The sequence below is a fragment of the Charadrius vociferus genome, unplaced genomic scaffold, assembly GCF_000708025.1.
Source record: "Charadrius vociferus isolate BGI_N301 unplaced genomic scaffold, ASM70802v2 scaffold858, whole genome shotgun sequence".
Lineage (NCBI taxonomy): Eukaryota > Metazoa > Chordata > Aves > Charadriiformes > Charadriidae > Charadrius > Charadrius vociferus.
The window spans coordinates 506,055-520,965 of record NW_009649724.1 but is presented as its reverse complement, the minus strand read 5'-3'; the positions used below and the strand labels follow the sequence as shown (position 1 = coordinate 520,965).

The 14,911-nt window shown below is 44.0% G+C and overlaps 1 protein-coding gene across 1 annotated transcript in view; it reads right to left on the bottom strand.

Moving 5' to 3' along the window:
* Positions 1 to 819: 819 nt before the first annotated feature.
* The window catches only part of CRTAM (cytotoxic and regulatory T cell molecule), a 14,696-nt gene continuing 604 nt past the window's right edge, over positions 820 to 14,911 (bottom strand). Inside the window, exons 2-13 of the mRNA XM_009890775.1 lie at positions 12,051 to 12,197; positions 9,167 to 9,319; positions 8,833 to 8,964; positions 5,705 to 5,875; positions 5,091 to 5,162; positions 4,841 to 4,912; positions 4,504 to 4,611; positions 3,429 to 3,500; positions 2,816 to 2,920; positions 2,274 to 2,420; positions 1,816 to 1,899; positions 820 to 950 (exon numbers count right to left, since the gene is read on the bottom strand). Of these exons, the coding sequence (XP_009889077.1) occupies positions 820 to 950; positions 1,816 to 1,899; positions 2,274 to 2,420; positions 2,816 to 2,920; positions 3,429 to 3,500; positions 4,504 to 4,611; positions 4,841 to 4,912; positions 5,091 to 5,162; positions 5,705 to 5,875; positions 8,833 to 8,964; positions 9,167 to 9,319; positions 12,051 to 12,197 (1,394 nt within the window). The remainder of the gene's footprint in view (positions 951 to 1,815; positions 1,900 to 2,273; positions 2,421 to 2,815; positions 2,921 to 3,428; positions 3,501 to 4,503; positions 4,612 to 4,840; positions 4,913 to 5,090; positions 5,163 to 5,704; positions 5,876 to 8,832; positions 8,965 to 9,166; positions 9,320 to 12,050; positions 12,198 to 14,911) is intronic.

Sequence of the window (14,911 nt, the reverse complement as noted above, 5' to 3'; positions counted from 1 at the left end):
GTGTAACGCCTCAGCCGTTCTCCTCGCCTGCCCGTTCGCAGGCAGGTGAGTTTGTGCCTGGATTTGGGGGAGTCCCACACCTAACGTCACACATCCTCCTCGCCTTTGCCAACCCCTTTCTTGGAAGACTTCCACGTTCTCAGCGACCCCCCCGGCAGTGTAGGCCATAGGCCATGGGGGAGACGGTAGCACCCGAACGGTTTGGCATCACAGCCCCTCGCAGACTGGTGGTGCTGCAGCCTTTGCACAGCAGAGCGGGATGTTACCATCGTGCAGGTGAGGAATGGAGGCAGAATTCCTAACAAGGGGGAACAACTTGTTTTTTTTTAAAAAACATTTTGAACATCAGGGTGCTTTCCTGCTTGGTTAAATCCAGCTGGATGTCCAGGCTTGGGGTCAGAATGAGATAATACCAGTCCCAGGTGGTTTGCAGCTCCCACGCTTGCGGAGGAGGTGGCCGAAGCATCACATGGATATCTTTGTATCCTGTGGTCCTCAGGACTAATTGCATGTTCCCTTGTCAGGATCCTAATTGCTGATGGGACCTGAGATGGGATCGATGAGCTCTGTTTCTGGCAGTGGTTAATTAAATCCCCTGAGGATTACAGGTAAATCAGTGTGTTCATTGCTAAGAGGTTTCTAGGAGCACCGGTGCCATCTACCCGTCCCACTGTTTAAGGAAAAGCAGTCCCAATTGGCTTTTGGATTGAGGGTATCTCTTTGTACTTCTGCTCCTTGAAATCATACTGGTATCTGAACTCTGTAATATCAATATCAAGAAACAGTGGTGTTTCTGCATGTTGTACAGATTTGCCATTGCTATACATCCGTTTCCTTTCCACATCCAAACAGTTTCTCACTTATTGGGATGTTTTTGTCTCTTGGATTATTCTGCATTGTTTCCACGTATCCTTCTGTTACATACTGCATGTTGGACTTCTGATTGACAACTGAAAAATAAGCACACATTTATTACTGATTTTGTAAAGGCAGTGGTGGTGTACCTGCTTGAAATACATATTAATTGGAGTGTCACAGAACAATAAAGGATGATATGCATTCCCAGAAATTGTTAGGGCAGCCATTGCAACAAAGACTGAGATGCATGATGTGATCTAATGCAGGCTGCACAATACTCAAGGCACTAGTTTGTACAAGAAGCGGTTTAAATAGTTTGTATTTCAAAATCTTTGAAAAAAAGGGTATTTTGACAATAATTATGAGCCGCCTTCTCTTTTAATACCATTTAGGTGATGTAATAAACTCATGTTGAAAGTTGTTGGCAAAATTCCCTCATTCTTGCCATCTGGGCTTATTCACCTGCTGACAGCCGCCTTTTTTTAGACAAACGTGGAGCAGAAATACCCCAGGTGAGGAGGGTGACAGACCCACCTCCGTCAGTAGTCACTGGTTGAGGACCGATAAAGCACTGAATTTTGTTGGTGGTGAAATCAGCTAAGATCCGTTCAGGACAGTTTAACAACAGTAGCATTCCCGGTACATACCACACATATTATTTTTAATAGTGTTTCAGTACATTATATTTAAAAACTAGATATACTCATTGTGATTATCCAATCTAACCTATCAAATAAAAAGCAATGATTCTCATTTTGTACAGTTCTGCATCACTCTTGCTGAAGCTATATCTGTGGTGGACCTCCGGGTATGAAAGGTTTGGGTGTAGAATATTCAGGTTTAAAATGTGCAATTTGCAAATATATCTGTACAGTAAGATTGACTGCAGTCTACTCTGGCTGAGGTCAGTAGCAATGCTCTAAGAGGAACTAGTTTATGCTTATTAAAGCTCTTTACCGTGTCCATTCTTCTCATGGCCCGGACTGTCTTCATTAGATTTGGATTTATAACTCTCCAGTGTCTGCTCTGAAACATCATTTTCTGTGCAGAAAACAAATGTAATTAAGATGATGAGAGATTTTTCCATGACTCTTACTCACTCTCTACCTTGAGCATAAAAATCCTGAGAGCCTAGTTATAAAATGGGGGTTCAGTCATCCCTATCACCTGAGAGAGGTGCCCAAGACAACAATTTTGTTGGCTTTTGTGGCACCTCGTGTCAGCTGAAGGGTGGCCTGCGGCTAGGGCTCTTCAACTGTTGTTTGCAACAAGTCACTGTCACTCTCTATGGGAGAAGGACATTTAATCAGTGGCTGGAGGAGCTGTGTCTTGTCTGTGCTTAACAGGCTCCTCAGCTCTCCTGCTTTTCTGAATAAAGCAGTGTCAGCAGTTGCTCAGACAGGGCCATCACCCACCTCTTTTCCACGCTCCATGAGCTTTTTTCAGCTTCCTCATAAAAAGCAGGACAATGATGAGCAGCACAAAAATCAGAGCAGCCACCAAGATCGGCAGCAGGAGATTATTATCCTTCTTTTTGATGCCTTCAGACTTCAGATCTTGCTCTGTAAAAGAGGCAGGTATATGTTTGTGTTGTTAAATAGCTTCCCGTGAGTCTCTGGTAATTAAGAACTATAGATCCTGGACCAGGCCAGATGAACATCTGCAGAAGTCCCCTTACTGGACTTAATTTTAGGACATGAGATCAAATTTTTTCTTCTTGTATGAACAAGAAGAATGTATTGAAATTGGTGGACTCCTGCTCTGACACAACAAACAGTAACATTTAGCTTTTTATTAGATGATAAATATGGTTGTGTGGTGTCTCCCCAAGATTGCAAGCCCGCATTACCCTAGGGTACTGAAAAAAGGTTTGGAGGTGGACATAGGGTCAGAGAGAACCAGTGTGGTGTAAGGAAGCTCGTTTCATGTTTGGAAGCTGTCATTAAAGAGTTCGTACCCAAGGTGATGATGGAAATCACGGTTACATTTTCACTTGGTAGTGGGGCTTCTGTCCTGAAATGTTCCTCTTCTGTGACATTGCCATTGAATGTTGTTTCAGTACCTGCAGGGATGGAAAGGAGAACAGTATTTCTCTGAAGGTCAAAGGGATGCTTAAGAAATGCATATTTTCCCAGCAGCTTTGATGTCCAGGACACCTGGTACTGCGGCAGAAAGGGACTTTGGGAGCCCTTGACTTAAAGCTCTGTGCCCACTTCCTTAATGCTGTATTTTGTTTTAATCTGAAGACCACCTAAGCTTTTTGAACAGAAAATTCTCAGAGTCTCTTACACATTGTTGAACTCGGTGGTTCCCATTTACAGCAGAATTAAAACAAAGCTGACCTTTGACTCTTTGTTCATTTTGGGGCTTTCCCTGTCCACCAGTTTGCTTTGCTTGCTTGAAAAAAACAGGAATGAGCATGTATCCTTTTCCTTAAGGAAGATATTTTTTTTGTATTCGTATCCTTGACCACTCTTACTGTCTTCACAGCTCACAGTAGTGCAGTCACCCAGTGTGAGAATCCCCACCCTTTGCCATCGCCACCCACGTCTGATGATGGGAAGTCGTACCATTGGGAACACGATAACTCGATGAACCAGCCAATTCTTCCTTTCCTGCTGCAGCTGATGTTACTTCGGACCCTGCACAAACAGAGAGGTGAGTTCTGACTTTCTTACGCACACAGACAATAAATATATCCTTGTATAATTAACACTGATTTGTAAAACTAAAATGATAATGCATGCTGTGCCTACCAAAACTTTACATTCATAAGAGAACTAAAAAAGGGAAGATTTTGACTAGATATAAGGAAGAAATGTTTTACACTGAGGGTGGTGAGACACTGGCCCAGGTTGCCCAGAGAGGTGGTAGATGCCCCATCCCTGGAAACATTCAAGGTCAGGTTGGACGGGGCTCTGAACAACCTGATCTAGTTGAAGATGTCCCTGCTCATGGCAGGGGGGTCGGACTAGGTGACCTGTGAATGTCCCTTCCAACCCAAACTATTCTATGATTCTATGTAAGCACACCTAGTGAAAGTCCTGTTAAAAGATTCAAGCATTCAATGTATGTTTATCAACGTATGTACAACTTGTTTATCAGGATGGAGCCATTCTGTGATGTTTGTAATCACCGGTGTAGCACTGTCAAACAAATCTAAACAAAGAGTTCATGTGTTTGTAAAACAGCTGATTGATTTTTCACTGCAGGGCCGGTCACACTAAGCAGGCACCTTTGCCCACCTTCGTGGGTTTTGGCCAACCGATTTGGGCAGGGGAGCTCTTCATCCTTCTGCTGGGCACAACTCCGCAGTTCAGCATCTGCAACCTGCAGCCTGCTCTATGCACAGATAACCGCTGTTGCACAGTGCCACCTAGTGCAACCTTCCAGGGAAAGCCCAGCCTGGGCTCCCAGCATGCTGCCACACTGGCCTGCCTGGCTGCTGCTGCTAATGCTCATGTTCTTCTGCATCTGTCGAGAGAGACTTTGTCTGCTTTCATGGCTGTAAAACTGAGGGCTCCCCGCACAAGTAAGAAACGCTGTGGTTTTACATTACGCACTTTTGTGTAACGTGGAATGTAACATTCTCGGTAGCATTTCTGTCTTGCTGTGGTAAATTCATGTAAATAAGAACAAACTTACAAGTAGATGTGGCATCAGGTTGGAGGTTTTGCTGGGTTGGTGTTGACGCTGAGCTGGTAGCTGCTGGATCCTCTGGTACAGCAGAAGGGACAGTTGGTTGTTCGGATCCTAAAGGAACACCACCCAAACACGAGATAAAAATCAGAAGAGGCATTTTGCCACTGAACTGATCCATGAAAAAAGGAATCTGCTCTGGTATGCTTCATGCTCCAGACTGTTTGGGTGCTCTATCTGATCTGTGGTTAGACTTACAGTCCTACCCTCCCACCTTCAACTTCCCTGTCCTCTGAATATATGTAACATTATGAAATGAGGAAAAAAAAAAAGAAAGTGAAACCCTTATCAGTGTGCTGTGGGTAGCTTGGAGCGGAGGCCGTGCTGGTGTTCAGATCTGACTCTGCTGCGGTCACTGTGGAAAAAAACAAAGTGATTCTGAAGGCCGAGCAAAACATCCCCCAGTGCTGCTGGCAACTGCTCTTTTGCAGCAGTAGCTCTAGGTAAAGGCACTGTACGAAAAGTTTCTCGTAGATGCTGTATTTATCTGACCTGTGCATTAATTAAACAAAGGTCAAGCAATTAATGCCTACCTGTAGATTGCTCATTCTCAGAGACACGTGTATCCACCTCTAGTGCTGCTGGTGCAGGATTTGTATTTGTCACTGAAAAAACCCAACAAGAGTACAAATTTTAGAGCATAACCATTTGTTGAATCAAGCAATCTAAGGAAAAACAAGGTAAGAATAATTAGATCTGTCCTAAAGATGAGTAGATGGGCAGAAGGCAAACTCTCCTCCAGGAATTATTAGACAAGCAGCATCAGTGGTAATTTAGTACATTTACACCCTGCTGGCTTTCCAGGTGGATGTCTCTAATATGCAGAAGACATGGGAAGCTCACAGCTTTTTGAGAACATAAACTCTGAATTATCTTTAAAGCTTTAGGACAAACAGAACCTGAATTCTAGCAGCAGCATTGGGGAGCTGACCTGCCTGGGCTGCTGTGGCTTAATGTTTAGTGAATTTCAAGGTAGTTAAGCACAAAAAAGCCCCCAAATCTTAGTTTGGAGCTCTTCTTTTGCCCCAGGTAGCCCTCTCATTTAAAAATGGATTTATGGGCTTCAGCTTTGCATGTGTATCTGCATAACTTTCACCACCTCGGAGTGGTAAAATGGGATAACCACTGCTGAAGGAGCCTGCAGTACCTGTCCTAGGGAGGTCCTCAAACCGGAAAGATGCCATCAGCTTCTCTTCTCCTAGTGCTCGGTGGCGGACGATGCAGCTGACTGTTGAATTGGGCCCATAGGCGAGGACTGTCAGCGTGCTGGTTGTGGTCCATTTCTTCCCATCAGCTTCTAACTTGTGCTTAGCGTCACCTATACACCCATTGGAAGAAAACATTTAAGTGCTTTCTAGTCAAGAGCAATTTAATGAAAAACCTTCCAGTCGCAATCTGCATTACTTTGCTGTGCTAAAGCAGCGCATGATTGCTGTGTGCAAGTGGTTCATTGTGTAAATGGATTACATGGGAGTCCAAAGGCAGCAAGGTCATGTTTTCTTCCTCTGCAGTTGTTTAAGTGCAGACCTCGCTGCACCTCCTGCGCTCAGCCCAAAGCTTCCGCTCCCTTACATGACTGCCATGGGGAAATTCCCCTGCAGCACCCTGCAGGACTGCGGCGAAGTGTCCAAACACCCACTGTCACTTTTGGTCCTTACTGAATGGAATAAATTGCTTTGCTGTGTGCCACAGCCATCCATGGCCCACAGCAGGGAGCCTCAGGGCGAGGATCTGCTGTTTTGCAGCTCGACCGAGATAACAGTTCTGATTCTGCTATGAGATATCTAAGGGCATTGCATCTGTGTCTTAATAGCTGCGGATTTGTTACCCCAAACATAAAAAGAAGTTGTGCATATTGATAAATATGAACAATAAATATTGATGTGCAATATTTACGTTTGTAATAAATAAACTTTTCTATAACTCTATGAAATCCTGTGCAAGTCCTCCATCATCCCTACAATGCAGGTTTGACTCTTCCCCTTTTGCAGCTCGGGGTAGTTAAACGCAAAGATTAATTGCCTTGCTATAATGAATTAGAGACCGCCATGTAACTTGGCTGATGTAGTTCCTAGTCCTCTAGGTAGTACTGACTTCTACTAATTTATATGAAATGGAAAAATACAGGTGTATTTCCTGTGACACAGAGACATGTTTGAATAGGTCTGGTGGAGACAGAGTTTTTTTCAGATGTTTACTTTTAATACCCATGGTGACACAATGATTTCTACTGTCTGTTCATAATGTGGAGGTTCTCTGGAAACAAACCGACGCTTTTTCTTGATCTGTTACCCTTGGTAAAACCCTTATTTCTTAAATGAAAGAAATTCCTTGTTTCCAAATTAGCCTTTACAGATAACTTGCTGTATCACATAGACCAGTATTTCTCAACCCTCTTTTCCATCCCCAGCAGGGTCACGTAAGAGCTCAAAATGATTTCAAAGTGTTTTTGCTAGGAAGAAAATAATCTTTGTCAGTAGCAGCTCAGTAATTACAGCTGGTTTGCCCCTGCTGAGCCCTGGTGGAACTGAGGTGCTGCCAGTAATTAAGATGTATTAGCTATTTTCTGATTAGTATAAATATTTGCAGTAAGTGATTAAAGCTGAGAATGGAAGGGGGAGAAGGAGTGTTACTCAAAGCCAGTCACCTTCAAAAAAGAAAGGCACATGCAGAAAGTTTCAATTTCAGCATTTCAATTTGTGTCTGCCACAAGCAGGCCACACGGTGAAATCAGCACCTCTGCATGCAAATATTCCTGCCTCTGAAACCCAGCCACAGATGAAACCAACCAACCAACCAGACCCCCCCCACCTGCCCTGTGCTGCTTAATTGCCTTCCCAGGTGCCTGGGGGGTGAGGGGGGTGGTCAGGGAGTCCTCACTGGGTTAGTGCTACAAAAGCAAGGAGGAGATAAAGGTAAGCCTAAGTTTTTGTTAAAATAAGTGGAGAAATGCAGGGCTGGCTTTATGTGTTGTGGGAGGTGTTTAGTGTCTGAGTTGTGTGTTGTGATGTTACGAAATGCAGGGCTGGCTTTATGTGTTGTGATGTTACAAATAATATACTTTATCAGAGCAGAACTGAAGTTGTTTCAAGTTTAAGGAAACCCCTGTTTCTAGAACACTGGGCAAAATGTGTGTAAAAACTTAGAGGTGACATACTGCTTCCCTGAGCTCCTCATAACTTCACAGCTGGTGTTCCCCCAAGCCTGACAGTCGCACGCAGCCCAGTTCTTCCCAAAGCCGCTCGGGATTTTAGAACCTGCTTTTCCAAGACCCGTGCACTACTCCAGAGCACATTTCCCCCTGCAGTGGCAGATAGCTCTCTGCCCTGGCTTTGATGTGGCTCCCTTACCAGCTACGCTGCTTCCCCTGAGTGTAGGGCTTTATGCGGTTGCATTAACGCCTGTGTATCTGGCAGCCTGGATTTTTTTCCTTAGTCTGGATTTCTAGCTGTATTCAGCCAGCACAGGGAGGGAGATTAGAAGCTAAGCTTTGTATATGTTGTTTGATGATGCAAAGTACAAATAAGAGCTTGTTAATACGTGAAGGAAAATACATTTGCATTTATGGGTATTTTCCTCACGCTTTGATACAGATGTGCATTTCCACTCCACTGTGCTACAGTTACAGCTAATAAGGTAGTTGTTATTAGAATATGGTCTTCCAAGCAGCTATTTATATAGCACAGAAGTTAAATTGAGCTATGTGGTGGCTCTGTTCTTCCTCACGTGTCCCCCTAGATGTGTGGAGACCTCTCACTGGGGAGAACCTCACAGGGTGGCGTGGGCTGTGTTTTCCTGAGCTCTCTTCTTGCTTCCGCCAGTGAGCTGCCTGGCTCCGAACTGGCTTGTGAGAGGGAAAGGCTGCTGGTATGTCTGGGAGCTGCTTGAGGAAAATCTGTCTACCAGTTACAACATGGAAATAGTTATAATGGATTTGTTAACTGACTTTATACTGGGCCTTTGAAAATTGTGCCTCTGGAGTTTTGTTTTCATTTTATTTCAGTGGAATTTCCCCCTTTTGGTGCCTAGTGGTGGTGTTCCGCACTGAACGCGAGCAGAGCAGTTGAGCACTCTCCCTTGCACAAGCACTGGAATTTAGTGCTGACTTTTCTGCAAACCTGCACCATGGGGGCCAAGTTGTGCTAAAGCAGTGGAGGGTGGGTGGTAGTCCCAGCTGATGTGTTGCAAGTGTTTCACCCTCTGGTATTTTTAAAAGTGCCCAAGGCTGATAAGGAGAAATTGTTAGTCATCAGTCCCTGGTCCTTTACAACTTACCAGGGAGCTCTATCCCGTTGTCCAACAGCCAGGTAATCTGAGGCTGTGGTTTACATCCTTGGGTATAGCAAGACAGTGTAATGCTTCTTTCCTTGTCTTGGGATACTTTCAGTTCTGGATTGGAAGGAGCAGCTGCAGTAAGAAGACTTAGAATCAGTTATAGTACGTCTTTCTACTCGGTTTTGTGAACGGCTGCATACACAGCATTATTTGGGGGGACTGAGCTAAGACCAGGATTATATTAAGAACTGTACAATTGCATGCAAAAATGCAGGTTGGGAGTTGAGGCTTTGTTGTTGTGCCCATCTGGAGCAAAGCAGGTGAAGGAACTTACCTAATACCTCAACAGTCTTGTTCTTGCTTTTGAACGGGGTGCTGTAGTACAAGCATTTGTATACGCCTTCATCGTGCACTGTTACGTTAGACAGCTGGATGGATAATTCATCCTTTGAATAACGGATAAGTTTGTACCTCTCATCTCTTAAAGCTGTAAGGAAAATAAAACCCAGCGTGCTACGTGTGTTGGTACATAAAAGCAAGACAGATAATCAAAGCAGTAATGAATGAGGACAGTTTTCTTTGTTGCATTTTTCTAGTTCGTCAACACTTGACCTAAGGGAGCGGTTCTAGCACAAAGCATTCCTAGCTGGTGCTGCGCTAGTGTAGAGGCCACAGTAAACTGAAGAAGGGGTGTGTGCGCTGCCAGCTGGGAAAATGACATGTTTTTTTCTCGCTTTTATTTTCAGGAGGTATTATTCTTGTGTTCCCAGGTATTATAGCAATTTGGGTTATTTCATGTCTAGGTGGGTAAATATAAGCAAACATTGGGGTGTGGGGACATGATACGTAGTCAGAAAAGTCAAAGGACCTTTGAATATAGAGCATAGATGCGTGAACTGAGGACCTTTCTCTTCGACATTCCCCAAGCCTTTATTTGGCCTTGAAAATATCACTGCCCCTCTTTGGGTGTATTTTATGATATATAAATGAACACTATGGTCAACACGCACCTCTTTATTAACTGTTTATTAATTGGGTTGTCTAATTACCTTGATTTTAATCAGACTTATCTCCTAGGATATCTGTACTTTGCTGTACAGTCCCCTTTCTCTCTTTTGACTTTCCAGTCTTTGCTTCATTCATGCTGCTGGATGACCTATGGGAATCCTGAGGATCAGGCCAGCAAGTCACACGGACTTTTCCCACAATCGTGGCACAGAAAGTGTAACTTTCTGCCCTTAGATTGAACTGAAACTGGGAACGTGCACCAGTCATTAGGGAGAAAACAACCTCAAGAACTATCTTTTTCATTTTTTTTTTAGTTGAGGTCTTGTTAAAATATAGAGTTGGGAGAAAATCACAGCAGTGCTATAATTTATGGAAGTGATTAAATACTAAAGGGTTTTGAAATAGCCATGATGTAGGACTTGGAACTACCTTGTCATATTTTTAGCTACAGTGAGACTGGAGGGAACTGATTCACAAAGTGGTTTACTGGAGAAGCAATGTGACAGAGATTCACAGTGGTGATTCAGAATAAAAAATGACAATGTCCGTGCACAGTGTGAAGTTTGGTTTCTCTCTAAACGAGGACTGTTTTCTTTTGTATTGCAAAGAAAATATTCAGTATGTCTGACTTACCAAGAGTCCAAGTGCTTTGCAAACTCTAGTCCTTGCGGGTGTTACATCATGCGTCTTACTGAAGGACAATTGTGGGATGTTGAAACTATGGATTGAATCCTCAGGTGATTTAAGACAGATACCATTTTGTTCACTCAAGTCCTATAGATACTAGTGATATGTTCCTTCGCTAACGTTATTAAATTGCTGTGTCAACTCAGCAAAAATTTAACGATCAAAAGGGCTAGAGCCATTAAAAGATGGAGGTGTTTAGAACTGGATATGGGCAGAATAAAGTGTCTCAGTCCAAAATTGTTTGCGTGGAAAGAGAATGTTTGTGGCTGTAGCCAGGGCTGTAGGGAACTTGCATAAATGTAGGAATTCTTGCTGCTCTCGCCTACCTCTACAGTGTAAAATACTAAGAACATATATATATATATATATGTGTGTGTGTGTGTGTCAAAAATAGAGATAAGTGACGGAGAGGTGATGTCATCCTAGGTCTCGCACCTCTTGGGTGCATGATCAGACTAATAGACTGTAGCTGGAGAGAGGAACCCCTGCCATAGCCTGCTGTGGTTTTTGGAAGCCTGGATGTCAAAGCAGCCCCGGACGGGTCGCAGTAGCCCTGTTTTCCATATTGATTAGCTGTCAGTGGCTCAGCACTGAGTTTTTTTTGATCCCATTTGAATCTAATAGGTCATACGCATTATACTGAGAGTACTGAACTTGGGATCCTGGATTCAACAGGAAACAGTTTCTAATATATAGATGTGGGAGTCATTTAAACTTGCTAAAGAACGTTCATCCCACTTGCTCTTGTAACTGAGTAAATAGGAGCAACAGTTACTCATGTCATTTTCCATTTGGAAATATTGGCAATACTTGCAGGAAATATTAGTGGACTGGTTTGATGCAGGTGACAAGACCCGGTGGCTGGGATCCTCAGAGCAACTGAAGAGGACCCTCAGTTCCTGGGCAGTTTCAGTGGGAGTTGGGTACCCAGTGTAATTTGGATAAGTTCTAGTCATTACTAACATTAAAGACTTCAACCAGCAGGGATGCTGAATAACTAGGTACTGTACAAATGGGGAAGACCAAGGCGGTCCTCATCTTGCAGAGCTGTAGAATTTGGACCAACAGGAAGAGAGGACCAACAGGACAGAGAGACATGAGGTGTGGGGAGTGGAAGGGAACACAATAATTGTAACTTTGGCTTTGTCAGCACATATTAGAAATTGTTGCTTGTTCTCTAAAAATTTCCTCTTGATGCACTGCATCGAATTGAGTGGAAATGTAGCAGGGCTTTCGGGCACGTCCACTCCTGTCTCTCTTGTAAGGCGAGAGTGGGTTTCTGTGCTAATCTCTTGGTGCTGGTGGTAACTACAGTTCATTGCTAAAAGCTGTGGCGCCAGACCACTCTTGTGGGGGTTTCCATTTCATCAGCTTCCTGCCAGAAAGGGGCTGAATGTAAAACCACCTCGAGCGGCTGGGTAGCAGGTGAGTCAGCCTGGCCACGGGTGGGAGCTCAGAAAGCTCTCTTCCAAGTGACCCTCCAGCCCCACGTGGAAAGTGCTGCAGTCAGTTTTCACACTTACCCCGCTGGGTGTTTAGAAAAATGGCAAACCCGTGCGGGTTTAACCACTGCCGGGCAGAACTATCGTCACTGCTGAGGGTGCAGCGGAGATTTAGGTCCTCTCCTTCCTTTAGAGTTACGGTTTCACTGCCAGCTCCTGGAAAATCCCCTGCCAGACACGACAGGGGAAAAAACAAGTATTAAAATGTGACATGAAGCAAAGCGACAATGTTTCGACAGAGTAGGGTGTCAAGTTTCCTTTTTTCAAGGGTGTAAAGGTTTTCCTACATTAGGAAACTTGCCAATATGGTTGTACTGATATAAATAAATCGCAGTCATTAGGTCATCACAGTCACTAGGTAAGATATGTACCAAAGGTTTGTGATCTTCACCTGCTAGCACAACCGGATTTAGTTATTCAGCGTTATTCCACATAAGTCAATGAAGAGTTAATAGCAGACCCATTTAATGCACATTCTCCCTGTAACTAATTTTTATTATTCCATGTCCTCTTCTGGAGCTGTTGAACCTGATTTACAAGTGTGCGCGACCGAGCGGGGAATGATCAGCACCTCTGAAAAATGAGGCTTTTTTATTCAGAAATTATAATGCCGCAACTGCTTTGAATTGGCTTTGAAACTTCTTACAAAGACAGGATCCAGAAATGTGGCCTGGCGCAGGTTACTAAAATGAAATTTCATTCTCTCTCCTCCCCGTTCATTTTACAGACAGGCAGTAAAGTGTGTTTTTCTGTCCAGACATTCTAAGATATATAATACACTTTGTAAAAAATATTTGATAACCTGGAATGAATTGCATTCTCCAGAAAAAAGCATGCCCTAGAGAAATTACTAAGAGCAGTGCCTGGGTCAGAGTTAAGTGAATAGGCAGTAGGAGGGTTTTCTTTTTCATTCCTGTTTTGTGTGTTTTGATTTTATCTTCTAGCTAGCTGTCTGTTGCAAGTTCCTACTGCATAGATGAGCACTGCAGTTTGGGGAAATGAATCTTTCTGGCCTTCAGAAAAACTTTTCATTTTCTTAAAAACATTTTAAAATATACCAGAAATGAGGCTATTGTAGGGCATTCTTGCCAGACCTGATCTTTTACCACACAAATCGGAGGAAGGACTTGTCTCCCTGTAAGACAGTATTTTCCCACAGGGATGCCATGGGATGCCTTGCGCTGAGCACGCCTGACATTTCCTGGGCCAGAGGTGGCACGGAAAAATGGTCGGTGATGCAGCTTGGGACTCCACAAATAGCAAATACAGCATGGACCTTTCCTCTTTCTAAGCTTGTAGAAGAGATTTCCTTTTAATATCTCACTATTTTTACTTCTGAATTTGTAAGTATGATGTATGCTGCTTTAGTTAAGGGAAAAATTATGCGATACACATCTGCTGTCTATCCTTACTGCCTAGTACTAGGAGACACCGTGGGCTGAGTTCCACAGAATCACAGTACACTGGGAAAGCACTGTTGAACTTAGAGTGGCTGTAACTGATTTACCATCACATATGGCACATCAGTGCCTTTGGCTGGCTTATGTTCCCTCTTGATTCCACCTCCATTTCCGAGGGTTAGTGCCTTAGCTGGTTTCTCAGGGCTTGTGCCACGTGGGGTATCTTGCAGAGGAGCAGTAGCAAAAGGAAAACCTCCATGCATGGGTTCCACTTGGGAAGACCCGCGTCAGGAGGTGCATGTTGTTAAGGCAGCAGAGAGGGCCTTGTCTGTGGTTTTCCACGGGGCCCTTCTGCATTTTTTTGTAGTGACGGTTTCCTGCTGCTAACAGCAGTGTGGGGTCTTTCAAGTCACATTTTTTGAGGTGTGAGCAACAAGACTGAACAAGAAAAGGTGGGGGTGTTGCTTACTTTTCTAAAACAGAAAAAAGCAGCCTCCAGAACAGAGCATATTCGTAATTTCCACAAGGGACCATGGCTTCATTCAGACTGTGACTCACAAGTCAAATTTCTGCCCTTGTATAGGGGGCAGTTTGATGTGGTTGTGGTCTTCAAGCCACTGTAGCCCACCACAGTACAGTCACTGGGGTGTGGGAGATGCCCTGGTACCAGCTCCAGTGGTTCTTGTACTGTGTGGATCCCAGGTGCCCCAGCTACCAGGAAAAATTAGTCTGGCATCAAGTACAATGATATATCCACCTTCTTGGCAAGAAAGGGCAATAATTTCTTGCTAGAAATTGCATGATGGGACTGAGCAAAATAGTCCATGCCTCTGGTTGCTATTATTTTAGCCATCAGAGAGTGCACAGAGAACTCGTTGCGGTGATGTGCGCTCAATGCATCATTTCAGAGTTATCTTTAAAATGGTAGCCTTGTAGAGACATCCTGTTTAATGAGTTATTTTTAACCTCTGGCTGCAGGCCTGCGAATGGGAGTCTGAATGAATTCTGATGGCCAAGAGCAGCCAGCGGTTGTCAGCAGGTACAAATTCATCACGCAGGTGTCTGTGGCAATACTGGGGGAAGAGGGGTTGCACCCGGAAAGAGAGTGAAAGCTGCTGATTTGGAGCAAGTCTAAAGGGCACGGCAAGTGCTATTTCAGCTAGGATATAACTGGCAGCTCCTTGAGGCCTGTTAAACACAATCAATGGTAATAAAATATCCTAGGCATACAGTATTATAGAATGCTTTGTCACTGCTCAGACACTGAGATTTGATGTGGCCTCTGTTAGCAATGTGTGAGAGTATTGGCAAGGTGTCAGCAATAGCAGCGCTATGGCCTCTGCTCGAGCGTTTGTTGAGAAGGGAGAGGGGCTATTGCTGCGGCTGGAGCGTGCATTCCTCTTGTAATGGTCAGCAGTGACGCCTCTAAGAACCCTAAGCTGCAGACAGCTGTCTCGCTATTTCCCTTACTTAAGTCTTTCC